Here is a 20116-nt window from a genome sequence, read left to right on the forward strand (position 1 = left end):
GTAAAAATGAAAAATATTAATCTGGTAAATATATCAAACCACAAATAATGTCAAAGCTTGATAAAAATAGGGTGAATGTCACTTGTAATCCCCCTTTCCCTCTCTCTCCCCCCTAAGGTGTGTTCCTAATAATATTCATTTAGGAAACTGGATGTTTTCTGGTCATCTTTCATCATTTTTTTAAAGTTTGGAAATCCTCCAGAGTGATCTATTTCTGCCATTTTCCATGCCATATGGGATTGGAATCAAGATACCCTGAAAACCACACGATTTCCCGTCAAGCCCTCGTCACCTCACAAATATTCTTTAAAATTCTTAAAGGAAGATAGGCATTGGGGAAGTTTTAATGACTAGGATATGCATAAGCATAACGCGAGGTACTAGAGATAGAAAGAAATGGGAAAAGGCATTAAGAGTGATGATAATAACAAATAACATAAATAGAGTCAAGTAAAGGAGAGATGGAAAGACCAAGAAAATAAACAATATGAAGGGAGAAAGAGATAGAGAGCGAGAGAGATTGGCAGAGAGCCATACAGACAACCAGACAGACATAAATTCAAGATGAGAACAGAAAAGAGAAAGCAGGAGGGAAAAGCAAAAAGAAGGAGACATTTGAGGAAGAAAAGACATTAAGACCGATACGGACACACATAAAGAGAGGAAAAACCGTGAAAACGAGACAGTGATAGAAATAAAATATAAGAAGAAGGAAAAAGAAGGAAACATTTGAGGAAGAAAAAGACATTAAGACCGATACAGACGCACATAAAGGGAGGAAAAACAGTGAAACGAGACAGTGATAGAAATAAAATATACAAAGACATGCGTACAAAAAGGCGCAAAGACAGAGACAAACATAGGGGCCTGACTGGCTACTGCTATTTGATTGCCACCAGAAAAAACGATATACACACACACAAAATTGACCAGTATCAAGAGACAAAAAGACAAACAGACAATGCTTTACTGACCTGTGTGAATAATTGAGGCTGAATCTGTAGACTCTGCGGTTGGGGGGCTTGACTGACCATTGCGACATGATTGTCCACTCTGACAGGGTAGACCTGTAGGGGCTAACAACATTTACAGTCAATTCATTGATAAAGGGAAGGTATCGTTCTGGACAAGATTATAAGCTGGACTGACCATTGCTACATGATTGTCAACTCCAATAGATTTGTAAGGGCTAACAATATTTATAATCACTACTTTGATAAAGGGAAGTTATCGCTCTGGTCAAGGAACATTTGAATGAAGCTATATGGTCAAGGAGCTGAACTGACCATTGCTACATGATTGTCCATGACAGGGTAGACCTGTAGGGGCTAACAACATTTACGGTCAATTCATTTATAAAGGCAAGGTATGGTTCTGGTAACTGAATACTTCTTTTTGACCTATCCAGAAGATATAACGCAGCATGCCCCATATAATTTCACTGACTAACATATAAGTCAAAAGTTAAGGCAGGATTTTTACACTCAACGACAATTTTTTTTCATACCTTACTGAATATTTTATTATTCTAGATCAATGTTCCAATGTTATGATCAGGCCTTGGGTCATGTGTGGTGGATGGTCATTTTTGGTTGGTGTTTTGGGACACCCTTTGAGGAATTTGAAGTAAATGTTTACGCTAAATTCTTTACAGACAGGCCATCTTTTTACCAGAGTAAAATACAAGAACTATGGTATTACCTGTTGAAAGGGATCCGGTCTTGGGTACTGGGTGGTTGCCGGTTGTTGTTGGTTGGTGTTCTGGGACACCCTCTGAGCGATCTGCGGTGGTTGGTACGGTATGTAGGGACCGGACTGAAGATGGTACTGGAGGAACGGGAACTCGGGTGCCTGGGATCGGATCGAGGTACCCAACGTCTGCGAGTGTGCCTAACGATGGAAAAGTTTAAAAGGTCATTTGGTCAGATGCTTTTTCTTGGCTTCTGCTTGTATGAAAATATTTTGCACTGCCACACCTTTGCAATCGAGTCCATCCTTTTTTCTGTGAGTCGTGTACGCACCAGCATGACGTCGCTATTGTTCAAACCGCTAGCAATTGCATTTGAAGTCAAGAAAAGGGTTTAAGCACAAGCAATGGGTTAATATGCATACGATATAAAGCAATTGCTATAAAGGCATCATCTTTTACTTGGCTAGCAATTGATTGTGCTTGAAGCAAAATTTAGCTTTCCAGCAATTGCAACTTTTTCTGCATCTGACCCCATATAATGGGGCAATTCCATGAAATGATCATTAATTTATGGCTGGAATTAATTCTTTGTAGCAGTTGCTGTGCTAAAGTGTTGAGAAACTTTTAATAAAGTGATAATTTCTATATGGTATATCACGGGTATAATTCTCATTATTATTGTGTATGTCCAAAGCCTAATTTTTCGATATTCTTCATACTTCATGAACTGCTCCAGATATAATTTATTTGAGAGCATTTCAACTTTCATATGAACTAAAGAAAACAGGGATATATACGTGTATCAAAATTGTAATAAATGCATTGACTATAAATGTTGAGTTGATGACAGATTTAAAAAAAAATCCTGTTCATATTAAGAGCATATTTTTTCCCATTCTTGTGGTTATTAATTTTTCTCTTGAGGTTTTACTTTTAATACATTCTTTCTCTAATAATAGATTTGTAATTACATTGTTTATAAATCATGTATTTCTTATTTGAATCTAACCATACTGTTTGCTGAAAGGTATCTCGTATACACAACATAACGATGATGCAAATCTTACTCAACAATCAGTTCAAACATTGAAAATTAGTTTGAACGGTCACTACAGTGTAGAATTTGTATTACAGAAATTCATAAGTGTTAGAGTGATAATCCTATAACTCACATCACTAAATCTTTATTAAAACTTTGTACAGGCTTTCAAAACATTAATCAAAACCTATTTAAGAACTTTCTATGTGGTTATTACTCATAACCAGAATTCCCATTTCTAAACAATAAATGTTATGTCAACCAATTCTAAAGCCATGAACAATAGGCAAAAAGGATCCGAGATATATTTAGGTCGATTGGTTTCAGTTCTGTAATTCATTATAAGCCTCTACAATCCTCTATAAACAACAGTGACAAACCTCTCACTCTAGCTTTGAGTAAAATGAAAAGTCACATGCCTTGGTTACATGTTTATCTGCTTATATTCCTTGAATTTTATATTTGTTTTGTATCATTTTGTACTTCTTGTTTTGAACAAAACATTTTGGCGAATGCCAGTGACATTCTAATAAATTCAATTCAATTCATGTAGATGTGACACTTATAAAAATAATGATGAAGCCACGATCACAGATTGAGTCAAAGCAAAAAGTGAGCATAGCCGGTTGGAATTTACAAAGATATTTGTTCTGGATATTTTTTTAAATTGTATTTTATTTATTTATTTTTTATCATTATTATTATCATTATTTTTTTTTTTTTGGGGGGGGAGCAATTTGAATAATAACAATAATAGGCATTTATATAGCGCCATCTATCTGAAATATTCTATTCCAAGGCGCGTTGTTATTATTACCCCGGCTTTAGCTCGAGCTGCCTTTCAGTGCTCATGCTTTCAAGGAATTAATCCTGCCGGGTACCCATTCACCTCACCTGGGTTGAGTGCAGCACAATGTGGATAAATTTCTTGCTGAAGGATATTACGCCATGGCTGGGATTCGAACCCACGGCCCTCTGTTTCAAAGTCAGAAGACTAATCCACTGGGCCACAACGCTCCACATGAATGCAACTGACCATGGTTTTATATCCACAAAAGATTATTGATGCTAGTTTTATATATTTATTTTTTTTTGGGGGGGGGGTGGCTTTACTCTTTAAATTATTTTGGAAATAATGGCTATCATGGACTTAATACAGGGTTCCCTGCTTTTCAAGAAAACAAAATTCCCTAATTTTCCCCTCAGGAAGCTTAAAAATTCCCTCATAATTATTTAAACCCATTTCCAGTTTCGCATGTTTCCTAAGTTGTTGCAGTGAATTACATGTATTTTCAGTATAAAAACAATAATGTAAAACTAATTAGTACCACCATAACCAGTCATTCAATGGATGTTGTTTTGATATGAAACAAAATATATCAAGAGTCTGACTGACTACCATGCTTTTGACTCTTGGGCTGATCGAAATTCGCTGACTTTTCCCTCATATGAGGCATTTTCCCCTGATTTGAGGTATTTTTAAAATCAAATTTCCTGATTTTTCCCTGACTGGAAAAAAGAAAAATGATTTTCCTGATTTCCCTGATGGGCTAGGAACCCTGTGATAATTAGTTTATGCTGCAATGGTTTGAACTTTGAAATGATAAGAAATGATAAGAAATTGTACAGAAATGTATAAATGGGTAGGACTTCACACCTATTGTCAGCTCAAACACTGCTTGATACTCATAGTATCACTAATGGGAGGTCATTTAAAGAGTAGTCTTTTACAGTGACGCTTCCTCCTATGATGTTTTTCATTAATTAATACCACTACTTCTTTTTACTTTTCCTAAAACTAATTTCCTGCTTAACTGTTCTTATTACTGTTGCTGGCAATGATATTCCTTTAATGAATCAGTTTGTTGATTTAAAAAAAAAACATCCCAAGTGCAGCTCATCATTAACCTAAAAAAAAAGTGATATATCGCCCACCCTTAGCTCTGATATGCATCTCTTTGTTTTTGCCTCCAACACTCCATTGATCAAGTGTGGGTGCAGAGCTAATTAACATGGCGTGCTTAGGCGCTTCAAGGGAGCTCCAGGCTTGCGTCCATCCATTAATAACTAATGTTTCTCCATGGTTACGACACCATCCGAGTAAATGTGGGCGAGAGCAACGGACAATTGAAATGCCACCCTACAAACTCCATGCATATATATTTTCTTGAGAATAACAAGTATTGGAGCTTTCATAACATGAAACACTCCTTAGGCTTAATTGATCATAAATTCATCATCAGATTGCCAGCAATGTTTTTATTCTGAGGGTTAAATGATGACATAATTTTATCATTATCATTGTGGAAAAGCAAAAAGGAATCTACATTTCCCAAGTCCCCACAAAGACTCAACAAAGTCATATTATCCATCCCCCACTGTTTATATAGTATATTGGTCCCACATGTTGTTTCCTGTGCTTGCTACACCAAGCATGTGGTAATAAAAGGAAGACAATTTCAAACAAGCCTGAATTATGTTTATTAAACTTTGTTGTTCTCAATAAAGCATTGTGGCATATGATAAACCAATTGAGATTCCTTCCAGCTATTCCCTCTCATTAACTTCTACACCAAAACTCAAACTGAGCTTTAACTTCACCAAAATTAAAAATTACACAATTGATTCAAAATACTATACTTCTTTTATCCATGTTCTTCTCTTACCTGGTTCTGAATAGCTGCATTGATCTGGTTGTTGAAGGCGATGTTGAGATTTCCTGCGCTGGCCGAAGGGGTCATGACCCCGCCGAAGCTGGCCGGGACGCTGGGAAGGTTGCCCTCAAAGAGCTGGGTACCACGCTTGCACACCTCCATGGCTCGCACGGATGCCTTGGTGCTATGTCAGGGATAATTACACAACAGAGTAAGCAACAGTTTTCAATTGATATTCTTAGAGGAGAGAAAAGGAAAGAAAAGAATAAGTGAATAGATAGAAGGAATGATGTGGATCTTTACTTTCTACAATGACCGTACTCCGCTGGTTGCCATTAATGGCTGAGGGAATTCAGATAAGAGAGAACGAGAAAAGAGAATCAGTAGGAGATAGGTAAAAGAAATGTAAATACTGTAAATACTCTAAAAGGGACTTAAGATATACATGTAAGATAGAGAGGGCAAAATTGTGAAGGTGGAGGAAAACATGGTAGATAGAACAAATGATGATACTTACTTTCTACAATGAGCATACTCTGCTAGAAGTTATTTAGAGTTTGCGAGGTATGATAGAGAGAAGGAAAGGTTGTGAAGGTGAAGGAAGAAGAGTACAGATAGAAGATAGATAGATGGAAGGAATGATGATACTTACTTCCTACAATGAGCATACTCTGCTAGAAATTATTGAGAGCTTGTGAGGTATGAGAGAGAGAAGGAAAGATTTTGAAGGTGAAGGAAGAAGAGGATAGATAGAAGAAGATAGATAGATGGAAGAAATTATGATAATTTCTACAATAAGCATACTCTGTTAGAAGTTATTGAGAGCTTGTGAGGTATGAGAGAGAGAAGGAAAGATTGGGAAGGAGAAGGAAGAAGAGGATAGATAGATAGATAGATACATATATATAGATAGATAGATAGATCTATAGATAGATAGATACATACATACATACATACATACATACATACATAGAAAGATAGATGGAAGGAAGGAATGATGATACATGTACTTACTTTCTACAATGAGCATACTCTGCTAGAAATTATTGAGAGCTTGTGAGGTATGAGAGAAAGAAGGAAAGATTGGGAAGGTGAAGGGAGAAGAGGATAGATAGAAGATTGATAGATGGAAGGAATGATGATACTTACTTTCTACAATGAGCATACTCTGCTAGATGAGTCAGACTAACAAAAGGGTGGTTGAGAGCCTCCAAAGGGGTGATCCGCTTGTCTGGATCGATGGTCAACATCTTCTTTAGTAGCTCCACAAACTCTCTCCTAAATTAACCAAACATATAAACAAAACATAGATTTCATTCATTTATCAACTTTTTTAAGCTGCATAAATGTACATCGGGTCGTGTGGTCCAGTGGATAGGGCATTGGACTCGTAATCGCAAGGTTGTGAGTTCAAATCCCCACTCTGCCATTGTTTCCACTTTGATAAAAAGGCCCGAGAGTAATATCTGTCGTCCATAAGGTCAGCCATTATGACTGATTAAACTTAAAGGAGAATGAAACCCTTGAAACCAGCTGAATCCATATCAAAGAGAAAAATCAAAGAAACATATTGTTGAAAGTTTGAGGAAGATTGAATGAATAATAAGAAAGTTATGAGCATTTGAATGTCGAGATCACTAATGCCATGTAGATCCTCCCATTGGCAATGCGACCAAGATCTGTGATGTCACACACGTACAACTCCCTCATTACTTTAGTACTTATTTCACTTATATTCTCACTTTTATAGAGTCTATCACAAGGTGGGGTGTTCTCTTTATGAGAGGACAAGTACAGAGGTTTCACAACATTATATCATTGATGGATCGTTTGTCATATGATTAGAATGAGCAAAAAGAGATGTTTTGGGGTATATTTTCAGTGTCCAAAAGGGGAGAGTTGTTCATCTGTCATGATCTGTGACATCATAGATCTTGGTCGCATTGCCAAAAGGAGGATCTCCATAGCATTAGTGATCTCGACATTCAAATGCTCATAACTCTTCTATTGCTAGTCCTATTTCACTCAAACTTTTGTTGATCTTATTCTTTGATTTTTCTGCTTTCACAAAAGCTAACTTGCTCCAAGAGTTTCATTCTCCTTTAATGGAATATTTATATGAAAATTACTGCAGCTTTAATAATATTATTGTAGAGGACAATACTATATAAAGCTTCATGCAAGCAGACAATTTTTTTTTTTCGGATGCCGCTTTCAAATACATACCTACACATTGTACATAATTATCTGAACCATATTCGAACTATTTCAATGCATTGTCTACTGTAGGCAAGTCAGTTGGGCAGTATACCGTAGTACAGGAGAAGACATTGTTATATAAGCTTTTCAGAAATGCCTTTTTGTACATATACCATGTCATAACTACACAAGTCATGTTCTGTTATAGGCCTCCTTGAATTCAAACATGTTTACAAGCTTCTAGAAATTATCCAATGATGCAGTGTGTCATGACTGCGCATCTACACGTAAGGTCACATGGAGGAAGCACTACTCGTTTGACTTCCCCCAGGCATTCACTTCCTCCCGGGTCGCCCGGCAAGTCAACCAATTAATCATTTCTAGTCAAGTCCCAATCTCTACCCCGACAATATATTTCATCCATGAAGAAAGACATTGTATCATTCAGAACAGCATGACTTCAAGTTGAAGTTCACAAAAAAGGAAGTAGATGTAATCTGTCACACTCCTCAAGGTATTTATTTACCTTCTTTCGGGGTCAGTTAATAAATCATTCATTCTCCCCCCCCCCCCCGTTCATCCCTATATAATCTGATAAAATCCAAAACTAGAAAGACCGAAGAAATCATAAGTCACAAGGAGGAAGTAATTTATATAACTGTCATCACACACTAGGTATCCACTTCCTCCTAGGTCACCAAATATGCCAACAATTCTTTTCTCCTTCTCCCCCAAATCCTCTAAATGTCAAAAAGTAAATGCTACCATAGACTTAATATCAATTCATTAGTCAGAATTTGGAGTAACCTCAAGTCTAAGGTCGCAAACAGGAAGTAGTTATTACCTGTCAGCTTTCTCAGCCAGGTATTCGCTTCCTTCCAGGTCGGTGGGCAGGTTGACCCCAGCGATGTCATCCAGACAGTTGAAGATGTACTTTCTTGCTTCTTTGGATTTTACACTAGTCTCTGTCTCGTGCTCCTCAGGGTTCTAAGCAAAAGAAAAATGCAGAGGTGAGTTCACACGATGATCCAGAAATTTAAAGTTATTCCCTTTTTTCCTATTCATTTCAATCATGAATTTATGACTAGCTTACACTCACTACTGCAGTGATTCTTCTCTCAGCCTCATTGGTTGTATTCTGAAGTCGGGTTTAATTTAAACTCTGGTTTTAAGCCAGTTGTTACATAAATCTCTAACAGTAGAGGTTCAAAGTATAAGCTCATTTAACTCCCAAAACATTATCAACTGCCTGGGAAGAATGAGTATGACAGTTGTCTTCACCATTAAAGAATTAGTAAAGAGCACAGTAAACATAAGAAGCAATCACTTTATTTATATATTCTTATTTAAAAACTTTCTTTTGATATGATGTAAAATGATGACCTTCAGATTATCCAAAAGAAAATTTTACAAAACAAGCAATAGTTTTCTATTAAATTGAAATTAAGTAAAAGACAATATATGTAGTCCCATGTATAGAATTTTTTGTATGGTTTGGATTTTCCTATAAGGAGATGCGTAAGAAAAAAAATTTGTGGCTTATTATGTTCCCCTTTTGTATTTATGAAATCCAATATATATGAGTTTTTCTAGAAAAATTTGATCCAGATTTCAAATAGAGCCAATATAAATTTTTGGAAAATGTCCACTTTTGCTTGGAATTGCCCAGTTCTAGCTAGCCATAAAAACATTTACATTAGTATCGATTATCCAGGTGCTTCATTATTTCTGTTTTCTCCAACTGATAAACCTTGTCCCAGGAGGGCAGACATGCCTACATTGGTGCAGCACCATCTTGTAAAACGCATTATCCTTTTACTACCACAATGTCTGCTTTCCAGAACAATCAAAGCGGCTCAGATTTCACGAGTCTATCATCGCAAGAAATACCTTCACCTTTGCCAATTTTCTTTTCTCTTTTGTCTCTTATTGCCACCATCCCTGAGGACTCATAATACAAGAGCACATTGGCATTAAAACGAAATGGAAGAAAATTTGGCTGATGGCGCGATATCCAGGGACTTCGAAGCCAATAGATCCCCGGTCCGCCTATCATTACAACATGAGTCAGTGAATGCTTCAAACAATCAAAACTGCACAACCAAAACCTCATTTACAATCTTTTTTTTTAAGTTGTAAACAACATATTGTCCCGTAAATAAAAATACTTTATAGGGTCACTTCAAAATGAGGATAAATTTTATTGAGAAGTTTCAAGGATGTGTTATTCGTAAAATATATCAATTTGACTCCATATAATTGTGAATATTAAAGAACATATTTACCCAGGATCTTCTCATATTAATTTTGAAATGTAATAACTTTGATACAACTCCACCTAAAGAACATCATAAGAGATTCTTTATTCAATAGAAAGAACTAATGAAGTTTAATGCAACCGACCCTCATAAAACCATGCCGTCCCACTTGCTACTGGTCTTACAGAATAGGCCTAATTTATTCTTTTAATAACATATTGACTTTCATTGAATAATATTGCAAATAGCACGTGGGAATCATATAAACACCGCTCTAATCAGGCATTCTAAAAAATGATACCTTTGCCATCTTTTTTTCAAACATTTCAAAATTCACTTTTCCTTATTTTACTTCCACGAAAGACAAGATGACTTTTAATGTCAACAGACAGGCCAATAAACAAGGTGCCTTCCTACTGTAGAATTTATTTGACCTTTAACGGCAATTTTATACCTCCAGTTTGGGGGGAGGATTTCATCTGAAATTAGCTGGATTCTGTCCAAAATCATGGTCGATATCAGTTGCATTTACATTGGATGCAGAAAGAGTTTACTTTTTCTCACCATCAAAAAATCACATTTTGATTTATCCTTCCTTGGAATGTGAATTTTCACCGATTTCATTCATACTTCAGCACAGCACTTCAATTGTGGTGCTAGTCACATTGTCCTTTGCTTGTTGTGCAATTACGAGTGACAATATTCAACACATGTAGGCCTATTTAAACTCGCTCACTATTATTCATGTATGGAAAATTCTATTGGCTAATTATATTTCTTGAGCAAGAAAGTTTGAAATCGTGTTGCGAGGGAACCGACTTCCTTGAAATTTTTGCAGTAAATCTCAAAGCTTGGCCTTACGACTGACCACATGACATGCTCCTGTGGTTTAGGTGACAGGTCAGGCATGCACACTACCTCCTAAACACTCCAGACACTATATAAGCAAAAGCACCCTCCTAAAATCTGAACTGGTTTTGAGCTGTTTATGGTTAATTACAGTTTCAAATCAATAGGCAGTGCTGGACCAGCTTCAGATTGCTCAATCTCTAGATTTTAGCCCGATCGGCCCTCTTCGCGATTAATCTCGAGATTCAAGAAACCCCGTCCCCACCATCGCAAGAAGAGCGATTACTGCTCAAGCGAGGCATCGATGCATTATGGTCTGACGCCGTGAATAAATAATCCCGAGTGCGTCTGCAACTGCGAATTAGCGGGATAATTCGTAAATAGCGCGCTATTTTGCAAAAAATCCCAAATTGACTTGGGATTGCAATCTCAAGATTAATCCAGTGAACTAGCGCGAAAATTGCGTCTCATATTACAAATAATCTTGAGATTGTTCAGATCGGGATAATTTGCCGGATCAGAAATAGCGCGCTAATTTGAAAACTCGAGCTGGTGCAGACGGCCCTTTTCAGAGCTGCCATGTTGTATTTTGCATTTTCAGTATTCTTATCCCCCAAAATCAGTATTTTGACAAAAAAATCAGTATTTTTACCGTGTGAGATAAATATTTTGTATTTTTCCCAAAAAAAGTGTATTTCATAATAAAATGCGTGGCGCACTCGCCCATCACGGCACTCAAGCTGCATGCAAGCTAAAATGTGCACTGCTCTTGCAGATGAAAAAAAAAAACATTGAAACTTGTGTATATCTCACCCTGGTTTTTACAAAATGATTGAAAAAAAAACAAGTTACCTGAAATTACATTGATCTAATAACCATATTTGTGTACGTTTCATGAAATAGAGACATATAGAGATGATTTTCTCAATAAATTTCGATTTTGTATTTTTTAATACAAAAAACATATTTTTTGAAGAAAAAACGTACTGCCGTATTTTGGTTGCAAAAACGTACTAAATACGGAAAAATCGTACTACTTGGCAGCTCTGCCTATTGCTCTTCGAAAAGCTTGTGTGAACCAAGACATAACAAATCCAGTACAATGTATAAAATTATTCCCCCTCTGCATGATTCATGTCTCGATTCTGGTTCCTTTCCAAATTCCAGTCGGAATGAGGTGACTATGTAATACTTTCTTTGTAGTTTCCAATGAGAATTCCACAAGCAATATCGTATAAAAAGGGAAACCGTTCTCCGGCATGGGCGCTGCCACCCAGATTTTGCCTTTGGACCGATGTTGGCAGATTTGGATGAACTTGCTTGTCAAATGATCAGACTTTATATCAACATGTGTTTAATAATGAGTTGGAAAAAAAATGATGCGGCTCTGTGCAACAAAGGCCTACAGGTTTATCATGAATGTTCTAAAAGCTACGTTTGCTTTCATTTCAACACCAAATTATCATGCTATAGGCATTGGAAACATGATATGACCGTTAATCATGCAAACAGCGACATATCTCCCAGCAAAGTAACTATAATAGAAACTAAGGGGATATCTTTCCATTCATTATGTACTGTTCACCTGCCACGGCTAGCAGATCTAATCAAACTTTGTTTCATTCATTCACGCGTGGACAGAGAGCAACGTAATATAACTCCACTCATAATTAATGTTTTGGTAATCAGGTGTTATTTCAAGGAAAACCACATCCTAGCAATTGCTTCTCCGTTTCTCATTATCGCTAATTTTTTTGCCATCCATTTAAATAATTGTTCTGCATTTTCCAGCTATTCCAATCTACATGTACGGTAGTTTACCCCATTGCCAACCGGAAACAGGTTTTTCCCCCTGAACAAATTATGAGAAATACATACATAATTTAGAAGTTAACAGGTTAACCCATTGCCTATGGGTATCAGATCTTGCCGGTACAAATCTATGGGAAATGCATGTACAGTCAGTGGGTCAAGTTGTTGAGAGGGGGGGGGGGGGTCAGCCCACATCCTTCCCTCTTCAATCCTATCTGGCAAAGGGAATATGCAGTCAATATAATGATTAGATTGCCCCGCCCCTTCTTGTTTATCATTAGTCTTATCCTACCCCTCCCTCCCCAACCTCCACCAAAAAATAATAAAATATATGTAGTCCTACCACCCCCATGATTCTTCCATTCTACTCCAGTCTTTGTGCCCCCAAACGTCCAAGCCACGCTTGACTGCACAACTTCTTTCCTCCTAGTCCTAATATTAGTAATATACGCTCAAAAGATTTACTTTTCACCTGGGGCCTAGGCTACACATCTGCAGGCTCTTATTTTTATTGTCAAATATGGGTCCTTGAGCCAAGCCTAATAGTCAAATAACAGTTCTAAACTATTACACCAAATGCAATCTCTGTATAGGGCACATAGTCTTTCAGCTCAGGCTGTTTGACACTTCGGACAAAGTTTCACGTTGCAAACTACGATTCACCTCCAAAGCCATTATAGTCTGCTTTGCAAACCCTTCAAACATGTTAAGGGTCTGAATGTGCAGCCTAATGTTAGTTTGGTATGTGCTAGTCTTCGCGTGAAAACCCACTTGTTGATCACCAGTTTCGATCAGGGTCTGTGCCTGCAGACTAAAGCCAGTATTCCTTCCTACCTTTCAACCACGCTGACATTTTGGCATCCCCCGCCATCCACGAACTTGGCCGCCACATGGAGAAATATTGTCCTATGTCGTGTCATTGACATTTGCAAGCGATATGAATCATGTGTACATTTCATGTCAGGAGAAGAAAACGAAGATGAGATGTATCCATGACTGTTATATGACACTACTACGGGAGGGAAGAGAGAAAAGGAGGGTGGGTAGTGTGTGTACTATTACATGTGAGAGTTTTCACATTGGTAGAAATTTTTCGCATTAGCCGGAAGTACTGCAGATCAGATCATATATGTTATGCAATTTATATTTGTGTGAATGGAATGTTTATGCAATCTGGCATCTGCCGCTGTAATGGACATGATTGTTGAATCAAAGATTGAAAATAAAAATCAAATTCTTTTCTTTATTAGCATATATTAAAAGCACTTTGGTTCTAAAAATATGTGTACTATTACTAGTATATGCAGCAAATCTGTGTGCAGCAAATCTGTGATTTTTTGCATTTTTTTTCCCTTCTAACTTTAACACTTTACAATACAAAATGACATGCCTTGGACACCGTTTGATAATGAAATGGCTATTTATTCCATCCTGAAAAAGGTGGAGGGAAGTTTGCTCTGATAGCAGAACCTCAGTTCACATCTGGAGAGGGAAAATTAATCTTCCTATGCACTGCAAGGACATTTGAAATGCACCGGCTAATGTTTCAAATGTGAACAGCAACATGTCACCAGTGTGAAACGGTCCCCTGACACATAACATAAGCTTGTGTAGAATGCTAACATACTGCATGTACGTTTCTACGCTCTGCAAGGACATTTATAAAATGCACCGGCTAATGTTTCAAATGTGAACAGTAACATGTCACCAGTGTGAAACGGTCCCCTGACACATAGCATAACTTTGTGTAGAATGCAAAGGACTCTGTAGTTAGGGTATGCTAATTAGTATCTGGTAGCTAAAATGGGTCCGTGCCATTTGCATACATTGCAGAGCTAACATGGGAATAGTGTAGAGACAACAGGTGTAGGTTATTAGTCTCAGTGACCAGACACAACCTTTGATCGATCCCGATACGGGATAAGAAGACATAAATCTCGCTGGTAAACATTTATGATATTCTATAAAGATCTTTAGATGGTGGTGATTACAATGTATGGCTTCCGAAAATACACAATTTATTAGACAAAACAATGTAATATCAGCTGAATGATACATGTAGGTTTGCAGACTAAAAACTGTTTAGGAGAAATTTGCGGTCGGGGAAACGACGACTACACCACTCAATGTGCTACATAAAGTGAGTGTAAATCTTGCATGTGTGTAGGGCTTGGGTTTGTGGACGCACAAAAGCAGTCTGAACTTTAAGCCTACCAGCAACTGAAATGAGTGTACAGTGTAGCTTTCAATCTGCTAGGCTTATCCCGAGACCCTTTCGTTGGTTTAAGTGTCAACAAGGGGTTTGAACCTGCAGACTAGAGTGAGTGGGAGTAACGCTGTATGATCATAGATAGCATTGCGCATAGGTTTTCACTAGCTTTCTGTGCAAACCCTACGTTCAAGGAAAGTGGTCTAAATACGAAGCCTAAATTCCCTGCCAATGACTTGTGCACAAAAATGGACACAGCACATTTCATTTGGGCTAGTCTTGTGTGAAGACCCACATGTTGATAAGTTCCAATTAGGGTCTGTGTATGAAGACTGAGTTTTCAGTGTCTGCAGATCTTATATAGCCATTGATTTTTATCACCTTCGCTTCCACTGACGTACAGTAGTGGTTATCTGTCACGATCAACTAAAACTGATGAATAATTGAGCAATTTCTATCAGAAATCTGCAGCCCTTTTCCAAAGATAGCGATCAATGTTTACATGTACATACTGGGGGTGAAATTCTCCATAAACTACATGTACGTGAATACCTGATTCACCTCTGTGATATTCAAAAAAATAATCATCATCAAATCTGAATATATGTTCTTATTATTCTTTAGCTCATTTCTGGGTACTGGATCTGAATACCAATGGCGTAACAATCTCAAAATGAGATCAAACAAAACTGAATGAAATAATACCAAAGTGTTTGTACGCATTCATGTAAATTATAAAAAAAAGTATGTGTGCCAAATTAATAGCAGAAAATGGGTAAAATGATGAAAAGTGGGATCTTTCACTCGATAGGGACAGTGATTTTCCACGATCGCGGAAACCGGACGGAATTCAGGCAAACGACCTCTTGAAACGAAAAGTGGTTTTTTTAATGGAAAATCACTGAAATCATATTTTTCCTCAAACTTACTTTGGTAGGTAAGGAAATGGGTAAATTGATGAAAAATATTTATTTTCTGACTTATTACCTTTAATCTCCAGAGAGGAAAATTGGATTCCATATCTCTCTTGAAGAATCTTGTAGTCTTGGTCGCTGCACTCAATAGATTCTCAGCAGGCAAACCTTGGGTCTGAGAAATATACCGGATCTAGAAAATAAAATTAAAGAAAAAATGAGAAAAAAAATCTACATTAATCGTTTTTATCTCTCCTCAAATTGACAACAGTCATTTATTTCACATTCAAAAATCATATGTTAAAAAAAAATCAAATACATCACACAAAATGTAAACTCAAGAGCAGAATTGTAATGAAAGGGTTGTTTATTCGAATTATGTATGATACAGCTATGGTTAATTAAAGAAGATGCCAATTAACACGTACAGTGATTTTGATCTTCTATTGCACGCTAATTTATAATGAAATATAAAAACTACAGGACAAGTGACTACTATGATTGCCATACTTTACATTCAAGAATGACGCGAGTCAGTCAACTCTTGCAAAACTTTTTTTTCTTTTAGAAAACATTAAATCACATGTGAGCTTCCAAATCTTTGAAGGGATTAGTGCTGTTTATTTCATTAATTTTCTTACTTCATTCTTTCTTTAATAGATCTTGAAATTAGGTACATTTTCATTCTCCCTTCAAAATAGCAAAATACTGCAATATCCTGCATGCAAATAGACAAGCATAGACCCCAAAACAAATCCTGGTCCTCAAAATATGAATTCAATTCAAATTGACTACAAACATTTCCCTCTTTCTTCAACAATTTCTAATCACTTTAAACCTCGTGTTTTCTTGCAGAAAGCAGTTCTCCAAGGCTGAACCCCGCATGACCTCTGGTGTAATACCAACTACAAAATGACCACTTCCAAAACGACAACTCAGAAAGGTCATCGTATTACAAAGTCCTGTTGGTTCTATAATTACGTCTTCCTTTTCCGCTGATCAGACACCCCTGTTGTGTCACACAAAATGAGAGGCCGTGTCGTGACAAATATCAAACCGCTCAGGCAGGGTATGTGAGCGAGATATCATTTCTACATCTCGCGTTTGGAGTCCTAAAATAAATGTCCCCCATCCTCTGTCGCCCCCTGTGAGCCCATGCTATTCTCAGATACTGCCTGGCGTAGGCCCACATATTCATGTTCGTGTTCTTTCTTTTTAACAAACCAGTCGGCAAGCAATGAACTTGTTTCCTGCGAACCAGAAGTCAACGCTCGTCCACCCTCCCCCATAAGTTGTGTAATGAGCTATTACTGGATGGAAGTGGTCCCACACATTAAGATCGATGTGGGCATCATCATTCTGAAATTAGTTGATATTCAACAAGAAATGCCCACCAACACATCTTGCTTCGGTTAAATCTATTGAAAATACCCTACATATTAAAGACAATCCCTAAAATAAACTACAATCTTGATCACTTTTCATTTGCAATGAACTAAAACATTTATAAATAAAAGCTGTCATACAATTTTACCACATGACTGTCAACATCCCCACACGGTGAATCCTAAATATAACCCCAAATCCTATTTGCACGACTTATAATCTTAGCTGGAATGGGCTTCATCATGACTGTAGTCCCACACAAGCACATCGCTGTTTGTCTCCCTCAAATCATCCAACACTTTCTAAAAATAAGCGGCCCCTTCCCCCATCGAGCCCCCGGGGGCAACATTCGAAGTTCCTGCATTCTGTGAACAGTCCCATACAATCATGTTCGCGTCATCTCTATAAATGTTGGTGTCATATGCCCCTTATGCCTGTAGAGTCGATATTCATGTGTACTACTAAAGGATTGAGGTCAAGGATTGGAGTGATAGGAGGTTCCTTTCTCCTGGAAAATTATTTTTAAACTTGAAAGATCATCCTTCCTTCCTTTAAAGGATGTCCTCCCCCTCCCCCCAAAAAAAAAAAACCTATACAAGTTCATAATTCATACGCTATAGGGATTTCGAACAGCAACATAATATACATGATGATTTTTGTAGCTCAATAACAAATGATTTTAATATTTAAGAAGTGTGTCCACAACATTCAAAGCAACCCTTGTCATAGCTTCTTCACTGTAAAAACACTGTTCGAAATTCTAAGCACGTTGTTTTAGCCCGTCTTTCTAACAACTATTGTTTAAACTGTTTAAACTTTTTAAACAAGTTGTTTAAAAAGTTTAAATAATTACAAACGTTTTTAAAACTTGTTGCTAAAGTGACAGGCTCAAACAATGTGCTAATTTTTTTTAACTGTGTCCCCACTTCCACTGCAGTAACATACCATATTTTTATAATACAGATTAATATAAGAAAAAGAAAATTACAAAATGAAAACAAACTAGCAAGTTCTAGTTGTAAATGATAATAGGGAAAGCAATCAACTTCAAATTTGGTGAGGGGCTTCTTCAAATAAGTCTCGGTTTGAGTTTTCATAAAATGTTTTTCCTTTAGAGAAGTCTTTGAAATGGTTCTTAAAAGAGAGTCGATCTTAAAGAGAGTTGATCTTTTCGCACATTCTATATTTGAAGATTCATGCCGCTTTTTCTAAAATTCACTCTTCTGAAGAGTCCCCATTTATTGCAATAAAACCCACCAATCATGAAAAGAGTACAGAATTCTCTGTAACTAAAAACTCATACAAATTTAATAATAAATCTCCTATAAATCCCCTATCGATCTATCAAAACGTAAGCGGTTCTTAGCCTTTAGGTAACATTGGTGAGTACGTCACTTATATTTGCCCTAACTCGGAAGCTTTCTACTTGGGCAAACACATTTCACCACTAAACCCAAGGTGTGTTCATGTGTACATATATACCTAGTGATCAATATGACAAGAATCATTATATTTTCCCAAAGTCCCTTAAGGCTGTTATTTCCTGACTTGTGTACATTTCTGGGGTGCAGGGCGCCGATGGTTCCAAGCCTTACGACTCGAATCAGATTATGTTATTACATTACAACGCAAATCCAGGTGGGGGGAGCCGAGTTCCCGACTATTCCGTGAAAGTCATTAAAGACTTCCTTTTGGTTAGAGAGTTACTGGTATGGAAACATGCAAGTAGCTCGGCCCATGTTGGGTTGATACGTCTGCTATTGGTTAAATTTACCTTGCTGTACATGTACATGTACAGTACAGTACATGCAAATGTGTAGCCCAAAGGATGGTACAGAATGAAATATACACTACCAGTTTTGGCTAAAAGTATACATTTCAAGTAATCAGCAAATGCATTATTAGGATGTACATGCCTTTATCTACGTGTTCATGCACAGTACATTCATGCCAACTCATAATCATTTTTCAGAGGAAATTAAATACAATGTGGCTGATTTGTACAAAAAAAAGAAGAAATATTCTTGTTGACAACATTTTGCAAAGGAATCCAGCAAATACACAAATTGTGTAAATTTGAAAATTTATAAAAACAAATTTGTCCATTAACAATATTTTACAGAAGAAACAAAATTATTGTTGCCCATTCACACAGGAACAATGAAACTTTATATTTCTAATATTTCTGCAGAGAAACAATAAATTGATGTTGCCAATTTGAAACCAAAATAACAAATTTGTATTGATGAGGAAATAGGAAGTTAATGATGTCAATTTGAAACAAATGTTGAAGTTTGCCATTAGCAATTTGCAGGGGAACAAAATAAATCAGTGTTGGCAATTTGAAACATAAAAATCCCCACTATCAATATTTTGCGTATGAGAAAAAAAAAATCAGTGTTGCCAATTTGAAACTATCATCAAAGCTTTCTATTAGCAACATTAGGGGTAAATGGAAATTGCCAATTTGAAACAAGATGAAATTTTCCATTAAAATCATATTGCAGTAAACATAACAAATAAAATCACAATGTACTTCATGAACAAATGTTGCCAATTTGAAGTTAATAATCTTTACCTGATCGTACTCCGAGGCTCCAGGATAGAGCGGCCAACCAAGGAAGAGCTCGGCAACCACACACCCAAGGGACCACATATCGATGGCTTCACAGAACGGCAGTCCTAGGATGATTTCCGGCGCCCTGAGACAAACCATAACAGGAACGGGAAAGAGAGAAAAAAACAAAAGGGAAAAGGCATGATCAGCATTTGTGTTACTTTCCGGTTTTATACCATATTTGGGAGATATCGATGAAACTACAACATGTACATGTACTGATGTACATGTGTGAATAACTTTCCCCTCAAAAATATGGACCTGTTAAGGCCACCGCACACCTTACGACTGTTCGCGATCCGATTTCGGAACAAATCGCATTTTGCTCATTTTCTGAAAATGTGAATGGAACATATAATTTTATTTGAGGTTAAAATCAAAATTGAAAGAATAATAATATAACCATTTTGAAAGATTGCAAGCTTTTATTTTGGAGTAAAGGCCAAATTAGTTTCAAATCGTAGCCAATCGTACGACTGCTATGACGTC

The 20116-nt window shown here is 36.9% G+C and overlaps 1 protein-coding gene across 1 annotated transcript; it reads right to left on the reverse strand.

Moving 5' to 3' along the window:
- Positions 1 to 935: 935 nt before the first annotated feature.
- On the reverse strand, positions 936 to 19743 carry LOC129268383 (homeodomain-interacting protein kinase 2-like). The gene is made up of 7 exons (XM_064105039.1): positions 19589 to 19743; positions 15698 to 15817; positions 8427 to 8569; positions 6533 to 6661; positions 5396 to 5567; positions 1702 to 1890; positions 936 to 1067 (listed from the first exon to the last, which is right to left on the reverse strand). Exons 1-7 carry the CDS (start codon positions 19724 to 19726, stop codon positions 936 to 938), a joined length of 1023 nt encoding a protein of 340 aa, XP_063961109.1. The 5' UTR covers positions 19727 to 19743.
- Between the last annotated feature and the right edge of the window lie 373 nt (positions 19744 to 20116).

This window comes from Lytechinus pictus, chromosome 9 (genome assembly GCF_037042905.1).
Source record: "Lytechinus pictus isolate F3 Inbred chromosome 9, Lp3.0, whole genome shotgun sequence".
In the NCBI taxonomy this organism is placed as follows: domain Eukaryota; kingdom Metazoa; phylum Echinodermata; class Echinoidea; order Temnopleuroida; family Toxopneustidae; genus Lytechinus; species Lytechinus pictus.